The sequence below is a fragment of the Anguilla anguilla genome, chromosome 6, assembly GCF_013347855.1.
Source record: "Anguilla anguilla isolate fAngAng1 chromosome 6, fAngAng1.pri, whole genome shotgun sequence".
In the NCBI taxonomy this organism is placed as follows: Eukaryota; Metazoa; Chordata; class Actinopteri; order Anguilliformes; family Anguillidae; genus Anguilla; species Anguilla anguilla.
Window position 1 is genome coordinate 13,714,226 of NC_049206.1, and position 22,500 is coordinate 13,736,725.

General features: G+C 48.8%; 1 protein-coding gene across 2 annotated transcripts in view; it reads left to right on the forward strand.

Annotated features, from left to right (window-relative positions):
* The window catches only part of LOC118229813 (neurogenic locus notch homolog protein 2-like), a 51,236-nt gene that overhangs the window by 7,090 nt on the left and 21,646 nt on the right, over positions 1-22,500 (forward strand). For both annotated transcript variants that reach the window (XM_035422212.1, XM_035422214.1), the window contains exons 2-12: positions 822-900; positions 13,363-13,628; positions 14,372-14,710; positions 15,138-15,260; positions 15,382-15,615; positions 15,711-15,866; positions 17,827-18,012; positions 18,113-18,226; positions 18,618-18,731; positions 20,902-21,135; positions 22,104-22,214. In XM_035422212.1, coding sequence (XP_035278103.1) covers positions 822-900; positions 13,363-13,628; positions 14,372-14,710; positions 15,138-15,260; positions 15,382-15,615; positions 15,711-15,866; positions 17,827-18,012; positions 18,113-18,226; positions 18,618-18,731; positions 20,902-21,135; positions 22,104-22,214 — 1,956 coding nt within the window. The remainder of the gene's footprint in view (positions 1-821; positions 901-13,362; positions 13,629-14,371; positions 14,711-15,137; positions 15,261-15,381; positions 15,616-15,710; positions 15,867-17,826; positions 18,013-18,112; positions 18,227-18,617; positions 18,732-20,901; positions 21,136-22,103; positions 22,215-22,500) is intronic.

Sequence of the window (22,500 nt, forward strand, 5' to 3'; positions counted from 1 at the left end):
TTCTGTTTCTGAGAAATTCCTAACGAAAGGCTTTGATTATTGTTTCCAGGCTAAGGTTTCTTTATGGCTGGAGCCTGCTTAGCTCGTGTTGGTTCTTGTTTGTCGGGAAAATGGCTTCTCCTTTTTCTTATCCATGTGTACATTCTCCACAGGTCTTTTCAGTTTTTTTCTTTTTTCAATAAAAGACATTGAGATGTTTGGCTTCATACTGACTTGTGGCCCCCGTAAGATATGCTTGCTAATTAGCTTCAGTGAAAACATCTGAGGAAGCGAAAAATAATTGCTGTTTATGACTGCGAGCGAACTCAGACAGCTAATATCTGTGCCACCAGTAGCTGTGGTTGAATTGGGCTTTTATCTGCAAATGTAGTAAAATGCAAATATCTGAAAACCATGTGCAAAATATAATGGGAGCGGTTGGGAAAATAACCTGCAGCTCATGTCTGATTGATTAGTCGCAGTTGCAGTGTTTGAGAAATGTTTTTTTCAAATGCCTTCCCTAATGTGACATTACAGGCCCAGGTATTCATTTTACCATCACCGCACTATAAAATAACAGATTGGCTCCAACAATGCCTGTAGTGATCAGCCCAGGATAGCTTCATGGTGTTAGCACTCTTCATTTATGTAGCGATTTCCATGTCTATGTAGCTGTCGCTTCGTCTCAGTAAAGAGGCTCATGGGTACTCTTAAAGCCGCTCTGAAGTCGGTCTCAAGCCGACATGGTGTCCTCCCGGTGCTGCATGCAGCAGTGGCGGGGTCGCGCCCCGGCTAGAACTGTGCGGTTCGTGAAGTGGTGACGCCTGGTCTCTGTGTTGCAGCGCTGCAGTGTGCCGGTCCCCAGAAGCCCTGCGTGAACGGAAGCTGCGTCACCTACGGCAACGGCACGGGATACTGCAAGTAAGGCCCGCTTGCGTCGTCACCCTGCCAACCCCGCCTGCGCTTGGAGTGGACTGTACCATTTCAGCACATGTTTCTAGTGCAGCCTTTTAGACTCCGGCTAAGTCCAGGTGGTTCCTGTGTGTCAGCGTGTGATTGGCTGCAGGATTGCAGTACTGTATCCCTGGGGAGGGAAGGTTTGAGGCCAGGGTGTCCAGTCTTATTTGAAAAGGGCAGGTGTGGGTGGAGGTTTTTGTTTCAGACCAGCTCTACGACACCTGATTCAACTAATTGACTAATTATGGTCCTCAACCAAGTTCCTGATAAGTAGAAGCGGGTGTCTTAATGCTTGGCCCTTTTTGGGTAACATTGGACTCCCCTGGTTTAAGGTCGCAAGTTGTTTCCACCTTGCTGCTCAGTAGCGCCGCCTCTGGTCAAGGAGAAGCCTGCAGACTGAAGAGTAGCGGCGGCTGACTACCTATGTCTTGGATCTGCACGCTAGTTTGCACCCTCTTTAATCAGCCGAAATGGGAGGGGCCTAAAATCTCAGGATCGTTTTGTGGGTGGGGTTATGTGTTTAAATGCCGGATGTAAACCCCAGGGAATGTGATTAGATGGGCGTATCGGATACAGGTCTGCCTTGTGGGTGACGGTTTGCTTAACCAAACGCCTTAAGAAGGAACACCTCACACGTTTCTGAAGCCTTCTGCACGGCGGGAGAGAGGCGTGCTGAAGCTGTCGAACCGGTGCGACTGCACCGGGGACGAGTCCTGAGAGGGGAGCTGCACCTGCGTGTGTGTTTGACTCACTGCGCCACCGGGCTTGTCACAGCATATAACTGTCTGTGTGTGTCTGTCTGTCTGTCTGTGTGCATGTATATCTGCATGTGTCTGTCTGTCTGTTTGTCACACATTTGTATGGGTGTCTGTAAGTGTGTACGTGTGTGTACAGGACATATATCTGTATGTGGCCCCGTGTGTATGTGTGTGTATACATCTGTGTGTGCTTGTAAGTGTGCATGTGTGTGTATGTCTGTATCTGTGCTTGTAAGTGTGTATTTGTGTATATATCTGCATGTGTGCCTGTAAACATTGTATGTATGTGTGTCTGTATATCTGTGTGCATATTTTTGTGTATATTTGCATATGTGCCTGTAAGTGTGTGTGTGTGTGTGTGTGTGTGTGTGTCTGTATATCTGCCTGCATAGCTGCATGTGTGTATATTTGTATTTGTGCCTGTAAGTGTGTGTGTGCGCGTGTGTGTGTGTATATCTGTGTGGGTTCTCAACTTACGGCAGGGTGCTGTGGTGTCCAGTGGGTGACAGGCCGTGAGGCAGTGGGTGGTTAGAGTGTGAAAGGGGAAGCTGGAAAGTCAGTGGGTTTGCCCTGTCCTCTCCTTCCCCGAGTGACAGTGTGACTGAGCTGGTGTGCGACAGGGCAGAAGTGAAAGTCAGGGGAGGGAGGAAGGAAGGGGCTAGTGGCACAGCGCCCTAACCCCCCCGAACACTCTCTCTTACACATACACACACACACACATGCGCGCACACACACAGTCCAAACACAGAATATCGAATCAGTGTTTCACCCTGCTGGTCATATTTAATAAATATACATACATACACACAGACACATGTAACTGGTACACCAAGAAATAACAAAACAGAAGTAAATGATTTGGTAGAACAAACCATGAAATGGTTAAACCATATAAGAAGGTGGGGGGTGTTTTTGGTTGGTTCACTGTAATGGTACAAGTTTCACAGTGGTAGTCATAATATCTTACATGGTCTCCAGGGTGGGAGAGCTTTAATGAGAAGGGTATTCTCTGCCTCATTCAGCAGTAGTGATGACTGATCCATCAGGCCCCCACACCAGGTATGCTATTCTGTCACTGCTCAGTTGGCAGACCGATGAATGAACAGAACTGATCAGAATGGTCAACAGTCTCTACCCCCTCCTTAATTATTATGGTAAGATGTTGCAGTGATGGAACAGACCTAAAGTTACCACTGTGCATTCTAAACTGAGGAATGAAGAAACATTGGATTAATGTTTATTTAAACGGGAAATGAACACCAGGGACAAACCCAGCGGATGAGCGGTCTTTTACAGGGCTGGTTTTTTAACTGCTTGGCGCGGCCAATCAAAAGCTCTCAAAGGTGGACTGGCGCCAGCTTGTGCCTGAGTCAGTTAGCAGTCACACAGGTGACAAATCCACTTTGGTGTGTTATGCCTTATGATTCAGCTTCATTTGGCTGCGTTAAAAAGAACAGCAAACACTTTAATCACTCCTTCCTTTCTCATGCCTGCCTTATGTAACTCATTAAAATGCGAAGTGCTAATTAAATATTAGATGTAAACAACAAAAGAAGATTATTTGATACACCGCTTGGTGCTTTGGTTGGAAGGTTTGGTGCTCTCCAATGAAAACGCGGGATCCGGTCCTGTTTTTGTGGAATGGGAGGAGCTGGTTGCCATGTCCACCAGGGCGGGGTGAACGTCGGACAGGATTGATGAAGAATGCCCCACAGCCGAGACGCAAACGTCAACCGCAGAGGGTCCTTTGTGTTGAGGGCCCTAGCATTTCCAGTTTAAGCATTCTGTTCATTCCCTCAGCTAAGCAGAGTCATTTCACTGGTCCCAATCGAATTTGAATGCTCCTCAGTGACCAAACACGTGAGAGACCCCGCCCTCCAGCACTTTCAAATTGCCCTTGGCGTTAATGTTAGCGCCCGCCAAAGTGCGCCTGGGACTTGCGCGCGCGGGGGGGGGGGGTTGTTGTTGCCGAGCGACTCCCGCCCCGCGGCGCGGGATGCGCCGGCCTCAGATCGGCAGTGCCAGGACGGGTCGCCCTTTGTCAGGGACGGCTCGGGGCACACGGGCCCCGCTGATTCACGCTCTCGCGGAAAAGGAGCCACCGTTTGATCTGACGGCCCGAGTCCGCCCTGGGGAGAGAAACAGGAGAGGCAAAGAGGAAGGTGTCTTCCAGCTGCCAAGGCGGCGTAATTGGATAAGCCTGTCACTCCGCTGTGCTGAGCTCATGCAGCGGAGATGCGTCAGCAGAGGAAGGGAACAAGGGAGCAGGAGGAGGAGGAAGACGATCCTGTCGACTCTCGGCGCTCGCCCTCGGGGCGGAGGGCAGCGCCGCCAGGATTAACTCGTCTGAACTTCCTCTCTCGCTGCGCCTCTTCATTAGAGTCTTTCATCGCCACAGAGAACGCAGCGCAACGAAGGAAAACTGATCATCAGCGATTGCGTTAGCCATGTGCTCTTTATCTTGCTCGTTGTTCACTCACTGTGGCCCTACTGCTCTTAAAGTTGGAGGAAGTCGACTTGCGGCTAATACCTGAATTCTGTAGGTGATATGCACAGATTTGCTCATCCATTTTGTTGAAGAGCAGCTATTGAGTATAGCTATGGGCTGTCAGTCATCAGTCATCAGCTCACAGTGGCCCTACCTGCAGAGCACAAATGTAGAACCTGCGACCTTTAGGTTACTAGACCAGTTCCTTACCCATTATATCACACTGCCGCCCAAGAAAGTAGGAACCGTGCAGTGTCTTGTTCAGGACACTTGAGTCAGTCTGTGACTCTGTGTGCTGAGGTACCTCATCGATGGCCCTCCAGAAAAGGGAAGGTCATGAGGGAGAGGCTACAGATGAACACTGGATGTGTGTAGCCGTTTGGGTAAACAAGCGAAATAAAACCAGCGATAAAAACAACTGAACACAGAACTAATGTGTTGCCCATTTTTTATTCAGAATCATTTTCTGCTTTGATGGTTCAGTGGTTAAATTAAGAATAAAGGGAACCTCTGTGTTGGCCGCTGCCTTTGATGGGCTCGGTTCTCAACTTCTGCTTCTTGCCTACTGAGGTAGAGTGTCCAAACATGAGAGCACGTCAGTCCAACTTTTATGGAATTCATGCCGCAGAGAGAGGCTGCTGCTGTGGCCTTCAAATGATGCGAAACAAAGCCTATCTGCCTTCACTTCCTCTCACAACTGTCCAATCAGATGTGACGTCATAAGGTGAAGACGCAAGCAGCCTGACTACTGGCCTGACCTTGCATCTCAAGTCATTTCTGCAGGCTCGCTGCTATTCGATATAGTTTCAGGGGGCAGCCAGACTTTTGTTTTTATCCTGCAGTTATGTGCCATTAAGCAGCTTGCCACTGGCTGAAAAATAATCCTTGTTGTTTGCATAGAAATGAAAGATAATGTGTAGCAAGCTAACGTTGGCTTACTCGTTGGCCAGGAAGTTGAGATGCTGTGCTTATGGAGTAGTTTTTGGCAGGTGTTCTTAGCTTATCATAGCACGGAATATAGGGCTCGGTTAGCTGCAGGTTCGCTGGCGGGGTGACTGCAGAGTCACTGCGCCTGCAGAAACGAAGCTTCCCGCCTCTGCGAACAACAAAGCGCCGATGCCCCGAGGTGCAAAATGGCCGACAAACAGAACGGGTTCGCGCGGGAGCGCTGCTCGCAGTCTGGTGGCCCCTCCCTCTCCAGAAAGCCCCGGCGGCGGGAAGAGCGGGTGTGGCGTTGCCCCCGGGGGCCTGGCGCTGTCCCTGAGAACCAGACTCTCCCACACTGTCGCGAGGACCCCCCCCCCCCGGCGCTGTTTACCGGGCGGATATTCAGCCCCAGGCGCGTTTAACGCCGCTAAATCCGCAGGAGCTAAACTCGCGTCTCGCTGGCTTATTGCGAATATCATCGGAGGGGTGCGGTCAGAGACACCGGGATCTCCTTGCGGTGCCATCGCGGAGAGCCGAATGTCTGTTGAATAAATAGAACGTCTGGGCGGTCACACCCCTCGTTAAACCAACTGTGAGGACTGCGCGTTGGGATTATAGGAGCTGCGTGGGAGGCGGAGGGGTGAAGTCGGTCTGTTCGTGGGAGAGCGCCACTTCACGAACTCTCAACTTTTTCATATTTGCATAACCCATTCTTTCTCAGTGATTTCTCTCTCATCCTCTGAAAGCGTAGGCCGGTTCACACGGCTGCCACGCTAATTGTGGGATTTTATGTTCTTCGAATGCTCGCTCCCCCTTTTTCTCTCCAATTTGGAACGCCCAGTCATATTCACCTGCACGTATTTCCATTACCAGTGAGTTTTGGGAGAATGCAGAGCAGCATGCGCTATCCTCCGCGGTGTGTGATGTCAGCCGCCGTTTCCCATCCCATGCCAGGCATGTGCAGACGTGAGTGTGAGGAAGACGCTTCACGTGCAGCTTAACATGGGGACTCGCGGGCCCCTGATTGACCAGCAGTGCGTCCCAATGCTACTCGCTTCTCACCTCCTTTCCTCTACTCCTCCACAACCGCTCGCTTCCTTCCCGGAAATATGCGAGGAGAAAGGAGGTTAGGAGACGAGAGGGAGGAAGAAGAGAACAAGGCGGCGTCGAGAAAATTGGGACAGCTTTTCTGGTTCTCTGTCATCAAAGTCAACGTCAACTGTTGATGAAGTAGCCCTATCATAATAGTTATTTTTTGCGGAGCCAACAAATATTTCCATAGCCGAACAGATCTTACACATGAGCAGCCCATTTAAAGCAGAAAAATAGCTTGTAAGTTTTAAGTAGCCTACAAGTAGTTGTATGTATACAGTAGCCAAAAGGAAGACATGCCTGAAATTGCAGTTTGCGTCAAGACACTAATTAATATGTAATCAGCACCATTAGATCAAAGTGAACATCTCACTGTATACGCATACTGTAATTCTAGAATCCCATTGTGTCTGATGTCTGAGAAGTCCACTAATTCACAATCCCCATCTGAAATCAAATTTTTGGGTAAAAAATACGTGCTTTGGAAATTGCTTGTTGAATAAATTCATGCATATTGACATGCTGCAATAAGTGCACCTGGCATGCTTATTTATGAATCGTATTAGTTTACGCAGCATTCATGCTCAAGCAAATAAAAACCTGCTTCCCCATCTTAAAATACCTCATTTGTTTGTATAATATGAACCACAAAAAAGAACTGACATTTTGTTATCGATTGTAGGCAATCTAGCCTTCGGGTTGAATTCTGTGTGTGATAAACTACTGAACCACACACACATTTGGCTAAATATCTTGCATAATTGGGGAAATTCAAGTTCTCCATCATCTCAAGTTTAGATAGTGGCTGCATCTCAAATGGCAAAAATGCTGCCCTTGGGGGGGGGGGGGGGCGCGGGGGCTTACTTCTAAGGATGTAGGCAGCGAGGCAACTGCCTTTCGTTTGAGATGCAGCCAGTGTCAGATTCTGTGCGATGGTCTTTCAATCTCTCTGGGTGGGAGCACATTCGTGATGTCGCCCAGAAATATGGAAAGACTTTCACGGTAGCTTAGTTTGATGCATCCTTCACCCAGTTTGAAGCCACTTTGCTCGTTTCCTCCAATATGGGGACAATGGAGGCAGGGAGGATGCAAAGATCAGTTTTCGGGGCAGGGAGGAGATGAGGTGGTAATGGAGGAAAGGCGGATACATTTTCTGAGTATTGGGACGCACCCTCTATCGTCCTGGCCAGCTGAAACCCTTCCATCCCTGGGCAACGCTAGAACCAACTGTGCTTTGTCCTGCAGTGCTGCTAGCTACAGTTAGCAGTGGCGTGATGGGAATTTGATACCTGACCGAGGAGCCCATCCATACACTGGAACAGTGCCTTTACAGGATGAGCCAGCCTCCAGCCTCAGTTTATTGTTTTTTCTTAAGATGCTCATTTATGGCGTTTTCCACACTGCCCCTAGTGCCGACATGTTAAAAGGTGGCTGTCGTAAATTAACTGCCAATGATCTTTGATTTAGTAGTCATGTTACATTCTGATTGAGCAGTGCCAGATGCATGCCCGCACACAACTCTCTCATTATCACACATACACACACTCATTTTCACTCTCTCTCTCTCTCTCTCTCACACACACACATTTTCACACACATATACACACGCAGTTTCTCAAGCACATGCACACACGCACACGCACGCACACACACACACACACACACACACACACACGCACACACACACACACACACACACACAGCTGTCTGACAGGAAGATGGGGAATGTGGGGACCCGGCTCTAATCCCAATGCTTCCGTGTGCGGCAAACACAGGATTGGTGATGGACATGCTGGTGTGAAGTCATCTTCGCGCAGGTGCTACACATTAGTCCATACTCTTCTGCAAGCTCTACTTACCGTTTGCTTAAGGATAAACTTAAAGTACACTGCTGATCCCATTCCAAGAAAGTGTGTGTGTATGTGCGTGTGTACAACCAAGCATTAGCCTACACTCCACTCCCACCTGTATTATACAGGATAATTAGAGTGTTAGTGTTATCATATATCATGAATACAACATTCTATCGTAATACCATTTCATAATACAAGATCATCTTCAGGTTTTAATTTACCGTTTTAAAGTTGTAATAGCATAATAGCATTACACTTTTTTTCTCTCTAGCACCCATGCTCATACCAGGTGGAGAAACACTGCTTTTGTTCAAATATTTCAAAAGTTTCTACAAAGCTTAAGCGAACCACAACATCTAATGGCTGTGTGCTCACGCAAAGAAACGCCAGTGAGGTTAAGAACTCCTGGCCACGAACTGTCCTGAGCTAAAGGTGAAAGACTTGAGCCTATTCTTTGTGCTCGCTCACATTTTCCACGGTACAGACCGTGAAGAGACGGTCGGTGAATGTGCGGGGATGCGTTTCCAGATAGCCCTGGGATAGCTCACAGTGTGCTAAGCATGTGATTCAGACCACACAGCGTTCCAGCTTTTGCCCCCCCCCCCCCCCCACCCACCCCCCGTTTCCCCACCTCTTTCTTTCTTTCGCCACTTTCCTGGTCTTTCCACAATCGGCCCTTTCTCTCCACCCACTTCATCTTCACTTTCGCTCCTTCACTACCCTTTCTTTCTCCCTTTATTTCCTAGTTGTTGTTTCATCTCTGGTATGAAAGCTGGCTCATACTGCACTTTGGGGTTGGGGGTGTGGGGTGGAGGGGGTGAATTTGAAGCTGGAGAAGGAGGGAAACAAAAAGTAGAAGCTGTACTTAGGCTAGGGATGTGGTTTTTGTTCAAATTAGCTTATTGGCCAGTAGGGCCAATTCTTACTGGTTAAATGTAAAAACAATTGCCACACTATTGCTTCACTAGCATAGTAGCATTTTGAATAATAAAGCGGTGTACGACATGGTAGACATATGAAAAGTAATTGGGCTAATGGGCTGTTTGCATTTTTGCATTCATTGAAGCATTAAAATATAACCATGTTTTGATGCAAGTTTTATTCCTTGTGAGAGTTGTGTGATATTTTACGAGTAACATTTACATTTTCAGAACATCGTTGAAAACCAATTTGCTTAGCTAGTTAGCTGTGCTAACTAATTTGAATTTGGCAGCAAGAGGTCTCTGTGAAAGCAGATGCTCCTCATTGGACTCTACTCATTTCTTGTGGGAAATCATTATTGATGTGATTGAGCGTATGGAAATGCTTGCTCTACGTTAAGTTATTTGCATTTAACTGGTTTGTCCCCTCTTTTTCCCAGAAAAAGTCCAGACGCCGCCTGTTTGCTTTCTCTCTGCGGGGGACATTTCGTAAAGACGTTCGAACCGGTTTCACATAATCCGATCACTGCTTTGCTGGGCTCGCTTTTTTCATCATGAAAATTGTTTCAGTATTGCTTCCTATTGTTTTGCGGGTTTGTTTTTGTTTTTCAGTTAACTGATAAAGAATGGTGTCCCTAGTTGGTGGTGTGGAGGTGTAGTGATGGAGTAGTAGCTGTAGGTGGGGTATGGGTGGAGTAGTAGCTGTAGGTGGCGGTAGGGATGGAGTAGTACCTGTAGGTGGGGTTAAGGGTGGAGTAGTAGCTGTAGGTGGGGTAGGGGTGGAGTAGTAGCTGTAGGTGCTGGTAGGGGTGGAGTAGTAGCTGTAGGTGGTGGTAGGGGTGGTGTAGTAGCTGTAGGTGGTGGTAGAGATGGAGTAGTAGCTGTAGGGGTAGAGTAGCAGCTGTAGGTGGTGGTAGGGGTGGAGTAGTAGCTGTAGGTAGGGTAGGGGTGGAGTAGTAGCTGTAGGTGGTGGTAGGGGTGGAGTAGCAGCTGTAGGTGGTGGTATGGGTGGAGTAGTTGCTGTAGGGATGGAGTAGTAGCTGTAGGTGGTGGTAGGGGTGGAGTAGTAGCTGTAGGTAGGGTAGGGGTGGAGTAGTAGCTGTAGGTAGGGTAGGGGTGGAGTAGTAGCTTTAGGTGGTGGTAGGGATGGAGTATTAGCTGTAGGTGGTGGTAGGGGTGGAGTAGTAGCTGTAGGTAGGGTAGGGGTGAAGTAGTAGTTGTAGGTGGGGATAAGAATAGAGTCGTAGCTGTTAGTGACATAGGGATGGAGTGGTAACTGTGGGTATGGTAGGGGTGGTTGTGGGGTTTTTTGGGTTAGATTGGGGGTGCAATAGACCTGGTACTGAATGCTGATTTCACACACAGCCTCTCTGTCAGACAGGCTGAGCTGTAAACATGCGTGCGAGAGAGAGAGGGAAAGCGAGAGACTCACATCGGATTTCTGTTTTTGAGTAAAAATTTAAATTGGTCAAGAGGGGAATTTCCTTGACTTGAAACCAGCAAGAACAAATGTCCCATTGCACCATAAAGCAGAACAGCGCTTTCGCAATTTTATTTCTTGATATGTTTGTGTTTTAAACGCTGGCTGTGCAAAGCGCATTTCATTCAGGCAGGAAATTGAAACTGATAGAGTGTATTCATTTTTTCTGGCAGTCGGGGAACATTTCACAGTGAAGGCCCAGTTTGAACACAGCCTCTTTAAAGAGCCTCCAGAGGGCATTTCCCCACCCCCTAACCCCCTTCCACCCCCCAACACCCCCGTGCCTGATTCCTGGCCCCTGACACAGGGGGCCGGTGAGTCAGTGCTGTGTCCAGCACAGCCAAAGGACTGACTCAGACCAGGAGGAGGGGCCGGAGGGTGGTGGTGGGGTTCATAATGAGAACCAGCTGTGGTAACCTGGAAACCGTAGGGAGCTGGAATACGAGGGGCGGGGAATCCCAGTGTGTGGGTGTGACTCGGGGGGGGGGGGGGGGGGGGGCTGTGATGTTCAGTGAATGAGATTTGAGTCCAGAGCAAAGGGCAGGGAGAGGGGGTAGAGAGAGCCTCCACAAAGGGGTACAGTGATGGGGCAGAGTGTGTGTGTGTGTGTGTGTGTGTGTGTGTGTGTGTGTGTTCCACTATTGGAGTGACATCAGCAATTACTAGGATGTGTCAGAGGTGCTGGGTAATCATGTGAGTTAATTACGGGATCTTTAATACAGGGAGAGCAAAACACAAAAACACACACACACACACAGTATTAATAGCTGATATATGCCTGGCCATATTGGCTGATGCTAAAGACAATACCTCTCTGTTTTACCTTACAGTACAAATGAAAACTGCAACCAGATTTTCCGCATGCATGGAACAAGTGAATGGGCACATACATCAGTTTATAAAGGACACACGTTACTAATTTTATTCAGTATTTCAGCTTGTTCATTATAAAGCGAACAGCAGGAGTTCAGAGAAAGCCACTGAGTCTCTGTGTGACTTTGTGGGTTTCGCTGGTATAAAAAAAGACAAGGATAAATACTAATAAGAGGTCAGATGACTTTGACTGGGCTATTTATATAATATATTTTACAGCACTGCCTTTCTGTGTCTTATCTGCAGCACATGAAAGCATGCGCACATACACACAAGCACACACATTAACACTTACGGGAGATCTGTGGGGAAGGGGGTGAGATATAGGTTGTTGGTGTCTTGCAGCACGCCAGGGGGTTCAGTGTTCTGTCACGCAATTAAAAGCATTGGCGGCTGGGGGGTTTTTTTTTTTTTGACGGAGGGAGAGATGAGCATGCCCTCGTACCTCATGACTTGGCACGGCCTCACCGCATCCTGTCTCACTGCCTCGCGCTCGAACGAGCACACGCGCACTCGGGTTCGAGACGGCCACGTGTTAGAGCACGCGTTCGAACGTGCGTGCACGCGTGTGCGTGTGCGTGGGTACGCGCGTGTGTGGGTTTATTTGTGTGTTTGTGGGTACGCGCGTGTGTGTGTTTATTTGTGTGCGTGCGTGCGTGCGTGCATGCGTGTGTGTGTGCGTGTGTGTGTGCGTGTGTGTGTGTGTGTGTGTGAGTGTGGTCTTCCTGTGTGTAGGTCTGTGCCTAAGCGTTGGTGTTAATTTCCTGCATCTATAGAGATATTTAAGGTGACAGGAAGGCTTGCAGCTCGAGCTCGTATCGGCCGCTGCGTCACCCGGTGCAGCTCTTCCCCTGCTCAGTTTCCATCAGTGCCCTTCCGCCGCCTCTCGCCTCTCCGCCTCGCCTTCGCTTTGAGCCGACTGCGAGCGCTCCACGCTCCACGCTCCGCTCCCCACGCTCCACGCTCCGCTCCCCGCAGGGCTCCCACACCGTCCACCGGCCGCAGCAGCCTACTGTTTCACTGGAGATCTGAACCTACAACCATCTGGACCGGCTGCCTAACCGCTGCACCACATTATCGACCACAGCCAGCCGCACCCCCCTCTTCCTGCCCCCGCCCCCCCCCCCCCCCCTTCGTCTCTCTCTGTCTCGGTTTCTGAATTTGTCTGTTTTCGTTTCCCTCCTCCCTGTCTGATTCTTTCTGTCGCATCTCTTTCATGGGCCAAACAAAATGTTTTATTACTTCAGATTATCTCGTATTGAGAGTTGCTTTATTATTTATTTATTATTTATTATTTTTGTTAGGCCCAGTACTAGGCCCCATTTAACGTGGTCCCAGTTTAGTCCTGTCTGCAGTGTGAGAGGGTGAACTGGAGCCCTTTGCTTGATGCGGTTGAATGGAAAACCCGGCTTAGCAGGTTGACCACGTGCCACTGGGACCAGAATCCAGAGAAACGCGTCTCGTTTATGTGCTGCTGTCATTGTAAGCGAAAGCACAGCAGTTCTCAGTTTTCTGAAATTGGCAGCTGCCTCCTGCCAACTTCTCGGTAAGCAGGGCAGGGTAACCACAGACAGGTAGGGTTTGCCTCAAGTGAGAAGAACCATGATGCCAACTTCAAAAGCGTTTTTGAAGGCCCCAGTTAGTCAGTTTTAACTTTCTCACCCTCTGAAACTTCCCGAAACAACTTATTGAAAACTTAAAAATCCATCATTGGCAGGGGGTTTCTGCTTCCTCTGGGGCTTTCTTTAGACGGGAAGCACCTCATGGAGATGGCTTGTAACTCACTCACTCACTCAGTCACTCACTCACTCACTCAGTTCATTCCCTCACTCACTCTATTCACTCCCCCACTCACTCACTCCATTCTGTTGACTCACTCCCTCAATCCACTCCGTTGTCACACTCACTCACTCACTCATGTTAGTTAGTACTTCAGCTAGCTTGAGCAGATGACCACATGTAAAGTCCCAAGGGTGCCTTGACATAGACACCGTGTGCCCTCCTTTGGTTCTGTAACCGCTGTCCTACGTTTCAGGTGCAGTCCTGGCTTCCTAGGGATGTACTGTCACCACCCGGACCCCTGCACCCCGGGCTACTGTCTCAACGGGGGCACGTGCAGGGCGAGCGGGACGGGCGTGCCGAGCGTGCCCGTCTGCACCTGCCCCCTGGCCTTCACCGGGTCCGTCTGCCAGACGCTCCAGAACTCCCTGTGCCACCCCGCCAACCCGTGCCAGCACAACGGGTCCTGCACACTGCTCTCCCAGGAAAAGTACCAGTGCGACTGCCTTCAAGGGTGGACAGGTCAGTTCCTTATGTACCTCCGGCCAAACTTTTAGCCTCTCATGGCTACACTGGCCCGTCTTACATCCCCCCCCCCTCCCCGGTTTGTTTGACACTTATAATTAGACATTTAAGCACATAATTTACACTTCCACTGGTATGCAAAAAACACCAAATGGAAGGTTAAGAAAAAAGCTTTTGCGAAGTGAGCAGGAAAATATTGAATAGCACGTTTCTCTCTGTCACTCTTGTCTAACACACACAAGCACGGAATCTGTTACTGACCTATTTGTAACCTGTTGCTGCTTTCGTGATCTATGGCAAGGTGGAATGATTTATTAGTAATCTTTCAGTTTTCTCTTTATCAATCACGATATTGATGATTGGGCACACATTTTAATCTTATAATGAGACTTAAAACCTTTTTTTTCTCTCAAGTAGAAACTGTTAGCTTAAAGCGTTTTAAGTTCCTGTTTTCTTGACAAGTGAAATTGTCTTTCCCCATTGGAAAATCTTGAAATGAGTCAAACTGTCTGACTTCATTGGCAATATGTTTGCCTTATTTAGTTAAAAATAAGATTTAAGACTAAATATAAGATTTAAGATTAAGATTTTAAGACTAAATATAAGATTTAAGACTAAGATTTTAAGACTAAAAATAAGACTGAAGTACTTGTTGAGATCATGTTTTTGGTTTTTCTTGTGCAGCTCCCTTTCTCCTGCCTTGCCTTTCTCACGCTCATTCACTCTCCATCTCTCTCCAGGCGAGCAGTGCCAGTGGAAGGACGGCTGTCTGTCCAGCCCCTGCCGCAACGGGGGCACCTGCGCCTCCAAGCCGGAGGGCGCGTTCACCTGCAGGTGCACCCCGGGGTACTACGGCCGCAGCTGCCAGAGGGACAAGAACGAGTGCACCCCCGGCTCGCCGTGCCAGAACGGCGGCACGTGCGTGAACACGCCGGGGTCCTACCGCTGCGACTGCCCGAGCCTCTTCACCGGGCCGCAGTGCCAGAGCCGCTACGTGCCCTGCTCCCCCTCCCCGTGCCTCAACGGGGGCACCTGCCACCCCACCTCCGCAACCAGCCACGAGTGCCTCTGCCTGCCAGGTGGGACAGACTGTGTGTGTGTGTATGTGTGTGTATCTGTGTGTGTGTGTGTGTGTCTTATTGTCTGTATCTGTGTGTGTGTGTCTTATTATCTGTATCTGTGTGTGTGTATTTATGTCTGTATCTGTATGTGTGTGTGTATGTGTGTGTATATGTCTTTATATCTGTATCTGTGTGTGTGTGTGTGTGTGTCTTTATGTCTGTATCTGTATGTGTGTGTGTATGTGTGTATATGTCTTTATATCTGTATCTGTGTGTGTGTGTGTGTGTGTGTGTGTCTTTATGTCTGTATCTGTGTGTGTGTGTGTGTGTGTGTGTGTCTTTGTGTCTGTATCTGTGTGTGTGTGTGTGTGCTTCAGTCTGCTTATGTACAGGGTTTCCGATTACTCAGATCAGTTTAGACTAGAGTGAATTGTGTCCAAACCAGGCTTCAATGGGACAAAGTGTGAGAACAACGTGGACGACTGTCCTGGCCATCGCTGTGACAACGGGGGCACCTGTCTGGACGGGGTCAATACCTACAACTGCCAGTGTCCTCCAGAGTGGACGGGTAAGAATGAGCGTGCGTCTCTGTGTGCACCTGTCTGTGTGTGTACGTGTGTGTGTGTGTGTGTGTGTGTGTGTGTGTGTGCGTGCATGTGTGTGTTTCACGCTGCCCCCTCCTCCTCCAGGTACATTCTGCACGGAGGACGTGGACGAGTGCCGGCTGCAGCCCAACGCCTGTCAGAACGGCGGCACCTGCAGCAACTCGCTGCGCGGCTACAACTGCGTCTGCGTCAACGGCTGGACGGGGCCCGACTGCTCGGAGAACATCGACGACTGCCGCGAGGCGGCCTGTGGCGTGGGCTCCACCTGCCTCGACCGCGTGGCGTCCTTCCTCTGCCTGTGCCCCGTGGGCAAGACGGGTACGGCGGGCAGCGACGCCTCTCTCCGGGGGGGGGGGGGTGAGGGGAGGGTAACCCCCGGTAACCTGTCTGTCTCGGCCGTCTCTGTGCTCCAGGGCTGCGCTGCAACGTGGACGACGCCTGCATGAGCTCCCCGTGCAAGAACAACGCGCCGTGCGACCCCAACCCCATCAGCGGCATGTTCAACTGCAACTGCCTCCCCGGCTACAGGGGCATCACCTGCGAGGAGGACGTGGACGAGTGCAAGATGGGTGAGCTCCGCCTCCTCTGGGACCGTCTGCACCTACACCACAAATACTCACCTGCAATCTGTATATACCACAGACACTTATCTGCGTCTGTCTGTACCACAGATACTCACCTGCAATCTGTATATACCACAGACACTTATCTGCGTCTGTCTGTACCACAGATACTCACCTGCAATGTGTATATACCACAGACACTTATCTGCGTCTGTCTGTACCACAAATACTCACCTGCAATGTGTATATACCACAGACACTTACCTGCATCTGTCTGTACCACAAATACTCACCTGCAATCTGTATATACCACAGACACTTACCTGCATCTGTCTGTACCACAGATACTCACCTGCAATCTGTATATACCACAGACACTTATCTGCATCTATCTGTACCACAAATACTCACCTGCAATCTGTATATACCACAGACACTTATCTGCATCTGTCTGTACCACAAATACTCACCTGCAATCTGTATATACCACAGACACTTATCTGCGTCTGTCTGTACCACAGATACTCACCTGCAATCTGTATATACCACAGACACTTATCTGCGTCTGTCTGTACCACAGATACTCACCTGCAATGTGTATATACCACAGACACTTATCTGCGTCTGTCTGTACCACAAATACTCACCTGCAATGTGTATATACCACAGACACTTACCTGCATCTGTCTGTACCACAAATACTCACCTGCAATCTGTATATACCACAGACACTTACCTGCATCTGTCTGTACCACAAATACTCACCTGCAATCTGTATATACCACAGACACTTATCTGCATCTGTCTGTACCACAAATACTCACCTGCAATCTGTATATACCACAAACACTTACCTGCGTCTGTCTGTACCACAAATACTCACCTGCAATCTGTATATACCACACACTTATCTGCATCTATCTGTACCACAGATACTCACCTGCAATCTGTATATACCACAGACACTTATCTGCGTCTGTCTGTACCACAGATACTCACCTGCAATGTGTATATACCACAGACACTTATCTGCATCTGTCTGTACCACAAATACTCACCTGCAATCTGTATATACCACAGACACTTATCTGCATCTGTCTGCACCACAAATACTCACCTGCAATCTGTATATACCACAGACACTTATCTGCGTCTGTCTGTACCACAAATACTCACCTGTATTGTGTATATACCACAGACACTTGTCTGCATCTGTCTGTACCACAAATATTCATCTGCAATCTGTATATACCACAGACACTTACCTGCATCTGTCTGTACCACAAATATTCACCTGCAATCTGTATATACCACAGACACTTACCTGCATCTGTCTGTACCACAAATACTCACCTGCAATGTGTATATACCACAGACACTTATCTGCGTCTGTCTGTACCACAGATACTCACCTGCAATCTGTATATACCACAGACACTTATCTGCATCTGTCTGTATCACAAATACTCACCTGCATCTGTATACACCACAGACACCCACCTGCATCTGCCTATGCCACAGACACCCACCTGCATCTGCCTATACCACAGACACCCACCTGCATCTGCCTATACCACAGACACTCACCTGCATTTATCTACACCACAGACACTTACCTGCATCTGTCTGTACCACAAATACTCACCTGCATTTATCTACACCACAGACACTTACCTGCATCTGTCTGTACCACAAATACTCACCTGCATTTATCTACACCACAGACACTCACCTGCATTTATCTACACTACAGACACCCACCTGCATTTGCCTATACCACAGACACCCACCTGCATCGGCCTACACCACAGACACCCACCTGCATCGGCCTATGCCACAGACACCCACCTGCATCTGCCTATACCACAGACACTCACCTGCATGTAATTGCACTGAAAGCACTCGGCTGTGTGGTGTAGTAACGGCAGCCCCTGCTCCTCCTCCTCCTCCTCCTCCTCCTCCTCAGCGTCGGACCTCTGTGAGCACCACGGGCAGTGCGTGAACACGGTGGGCTCCTTCACCTGCCGGTGCCCGCCCGGGTACGACGGGCCACGCTGCGAGCTGGACGTCAACGAGTGCACCTCCTCGCCCTGCCTGAACGGCGGCACCTGCCTGGACCAGATCGGGGAGTACATCTGCTTCTGCATGCCAGGTGAGCCCGCCCGCCCCCGCCCCGCCCACGGCCCCGCCCACGCCAGCGGGACAGGCGGCCGCGAAGCCTTAACCGCGCTCTTCCTCTGCCCTGTGCCCAGGATTCACGGGCGTGCACTGCGAGGAGGACATAAACGAGTGCGACAGTCTGCCCTGCCTGAACGGGGGGCAGTGCCAGAACGACGTGAACAAGTTCACCTGCCGCTGCCAGCAAGGTCCGCCCCTCTGTGTGTGCGTGTGTGTGTGTGTGTGTGTGTGTGTGCGCTTCTGTGTGTGTGTGTGTGCGTGCGTATGTGTGTGCGCTTCTGTGTGTGTGTGTGTACGTATGTGTGTGCATGTGTGTGTGAGCGAGCGCTTGTGTACGTGTGTGTGTGTGCGAGCATGTGTGTGCATGTATGTGTGTGCTTGCGTGTGTGCGCGCTTGTGCATGTGTGTGTAAATGTGTATATGTGTGCGCTTCTGTATGTTTGTCTGTATCTGTGTGCATGTTTGTCTGTGTGAGTGTGTGTGTGTGTGTGCGCGCGTGTGTGTATGTGTGTGCGAGCGTGTCTGTGCGCATGCACGTGTGTCTGTGTTTTGCAGCTGAGCGTTGTCTCTTACCCTAAGGTTTTGGAGGGAAGATGTGTGAGGTGGACATCGATGAGTGCGCCAGCACGCCCTGCCACAACGGAGCTCGGTGTGTGGACCTTCCCTCCAAATACGAGTGTGAATGTGCAGAAGGTGAGACCAGCGTGCAGTCTGCAGCTCGCTCTGGAAACTCTCAGTCATCTTCTTACTTCACACTTCATAACACTTACAGTTAATCCTCCACCGTTTCCAAGAATTTACTGTACACAGGTGGCACCAGGAAATCACATTGACGATTAAATGTAATAAAACCAAGAAAAACACTTGCTCAATTTTGTATTGTAACATCCTGTATAACCTTTTTTAAACCCTGTCATGCTAACATCCTGTGTAAAAAAAAAAAAAAAAAAAAAAAAAAAAAAAAAAAACCTGTCATTGTTAACCCAACCCATTGTGTCTCTTCCATAGCATTGCTAATGCAACCCTATCACACGAACACAATGTAAAACCTGTTATTACTGCTCCAACCCCTCACTCTTATTCAGACTGAGCACACTTACATAAGCCGCGTTTCCACCCAAAGTATCCTGAACTTTTAGTCCCAGGAACTACTTTTCAAGGAACTAAAAGGTTCCTTCAGCCCATTGTTGTCTGTGTTTCCGCCGCGGTCTAAAGACCCGCGAAGATTAGGCAAATTAGTCCACTGACGTATGAAAAAGTGACGTTGTCGTCGGTCCATCTGTCCTATGATTTCTTCTGTAACCCCATACTACCACCGAAATAGCCTACATTATTTTCTAATAACCGGGACAGCCCGGAGGGGTTTATTCCACTTATACCAACGGGTTACCAACAATGACTATATATGGTTACTTTGGTATTTATTGATTTTTATCGACTTAATCACCTGAAATTGAAATATTCTTCCGCGGCCGTTTGGGCATATTTTACCGTTGTCAAGCAAAACTCTCGTTGGTAGTTCGACTTGGACCGTTGTTATGCAACAAATAGGATATAACAGGCCAATAGTCAGATTGTAACTGTTCATTATGTTTGTATGCGAGCATTCACTTTCATGTCTTGACATCCGAGGCAACAGAATGCATTCACATTCCATAAATAACTGGCAACAACAGCAGAAAACATGCACACGTCGTAAACAATTTGCTGGTGAATTGATTACTTCGACTCTCATCGTCAATTCCATGTAGGCTAATCGCAAAATGACAAGAATAAATAGAATGAAAACTCGGACTTGCGTGAAAATTTAAATTAATATTGCAGTGGTATAGCCACCGTTTTCTTTCCTTCAATGTTACTGCTAGCGGAGCAGCGAAGTGTGCCCTCCAGATGCGAACCATGCACCATAAATTAGTCCATAGTCTTCTTGGTCTTTTTGTGGAATTGAAGAATCGCAGAGTAAAATTATGGCAGTCTGAAAAAGCAAAAGGGACGATTACTAGAATTAACCTGTTATTTCACCCTGACAAAAAGTGCAGAAGGTGATTTCCAGTTTGCTTTTACTGTATCACCAATGTGAATTACGCAGAACTACCGCATACCTCACATAACTGCATCAAACGTTTTGAGTCAATTATAATGGGCTAACAAAGAAAATCCGGAAGAAAATGTTCAGCAACCGAATTAAACCATGTGAATGTTTTGGTACGTAATATGCTGTCCCAGCACGAATGCTTAACATTTTATAAAACGAATACTGAAGCAAGAAAAGAACAGAAGAGCACACATGTTATAATCCTCAATCTTAATTTCTCATCTGTTCCAAGACATTGGCTGGCTATAACCAAAAGTAGGCTACTGCGCCGCATAACATACAAGTTTGAATTCAAGTTATTATTATGAAAATAAATCGGTTTGCAGCTGCAGAAATGGCGGTTGAAATAAAATACTGTGAGTAGTCGACCAATCAGAAATATTCAGCGCTTGCGCCCCACCCCAAAAGTTCCGGTACTTTTGGAAAGTACTACCCCCCGAGCAGGGACTTTTTTGGGGGTAAAATAAAGTCCCCAGAACTTAATTTAGAACGTTGTTCCTGCGATGGAAATGCAGGGAGTTCCTCAAAAGGTTCCTAGTTCCTGGGGAAAGTTCCTGTGGTGGAAACGTGGCTATAATGTATAAAACCCGTTATATTAAATCTAACTCCTATTCAGACCGAGCACACTAAATTACCGTTTCAGCCTTACACAACGTGTGCTCCCCCCTGCTCTCTGTCTCACGATGGTCCGATGTCCCAAAGCTTCATGCCCCCTGAACTCTGACCCCCTCCCCCCCCCCCCCCCCCCCCCCCCCCCCCTCCCGGCAGGATTCACGGGGACGCGGTGCGAGGAGAACGTGAACGACTGCGACCCGGAGCCGTGCCACCACGGCGTGTGCGAGGACGGCATCGCCACCTACACCTGCCGCTGCCACCCGGGCTACACCGGGCCCAAGTGCGAGCACGTGGCCCGGAAGTGCGACAGCGGCCCCTGCCAGAACCGTGCCAGCTGCGTGGACACGGGCGGCCAGTACCGGTGCAACTGCCTGCCCGGCACCTCAGGTGAGCAGTGGCGGGGGACAGGGAGGCGCGCGGGGTAGCATTTCGGGAGGGTACCCGGAGGCAGGGGTTCTGGGGAGGAGGCTAGTGTGACTGTAAAGCTGTGAAAACTGATTTCGGACCAGAGGCATCAGTAAAATGGGATGACTCTGGAAAGCCATTTTAAAGAAGGCCCACGATAAATTCGAAAGTTCTTAAATTCGAAAACCGGAAGCCAAACCAAGCCCTTGGCGGCGTGTGCCATCTCCACTGCTCTGGCACTGCCCTCTGGTGGACAGTGTGTGGGTCGCAGTACTCAGCTGGAAGGTGTGGATGTGTGCCGGTAGGACTTTTGTTTATTGGAATGCGTTCTGAGGGTCTCAGTACATGTGATTGGCTCTATCAGGTGGGGTCGAGGAGGAGGTGGCATCATTTGCAGTAGGAAGTGCGAGCCTATGTCATTTAAGACATAAATATATTACGCTTGGGCAACAACCCATTATTTCATTTTGTTAGTGAAGGGACATTGCTGAAATACAAATTAATAAACAAACATTACAAAACGAGAGAAATTAATACCTTTCCCTGAGTGCCTTTCTCTTGATGTGTTAGTGTACACATTTTTAATAAAAGGAGTATTAGAATAGACGTGGTGAGCCTTGAACCCGGGCCTGTAGCAGGAGAAACTATTGCACTAATTGCTACACTAAACCTGTAGAGTGTAAAGGCTGCCACTTGCGCATATGACACTACTGTCCAGGCATGTTGAATAAAGAACTCACCTACCCCTATCTGATTGGGCACCTGATTGAACCAATCACATGTAATACTGCCCTCACAATGCATTCCAATAAGTACAACTCCTGTGTGCCGGATGTGCACTGTGAGTGTGAAGGGAAAGTGTACTCAGCTTAGATTAACTGTCACAACACACTGGCTTGTTCTGATCTTGTGTTTCTGCCTTGTGTGTGTGTGTGTGTGGTTTTTTCCAGGTGTGAACTGTGAGATAAACTCTGATGACTGTGCCAGCAGCCCATGCGAGTATGGTGTGTGTCAGGACGGTATCAACAAGTACACCTGTGTGTGCGAGCCAGGATACACAGGTAACACACTCTCCACTGAGCCTAGTGTCACACACACACCTTTACCTGAGCCCTAGTGTCACACACACACCTTTACTTGAGCCCTAGCATCCCTATACACTGACAGACACACACATACTGACACACACACGAATACACACACACACACACACCTTTACTTGAGCCCTAGCATCCCTATACACTGACAGACACACACATACTGACACACACACACACACACGAATACACACACACACACACACCTTTACTTGAGCCCTAGCATCCCTATACACTGACAGACACACAC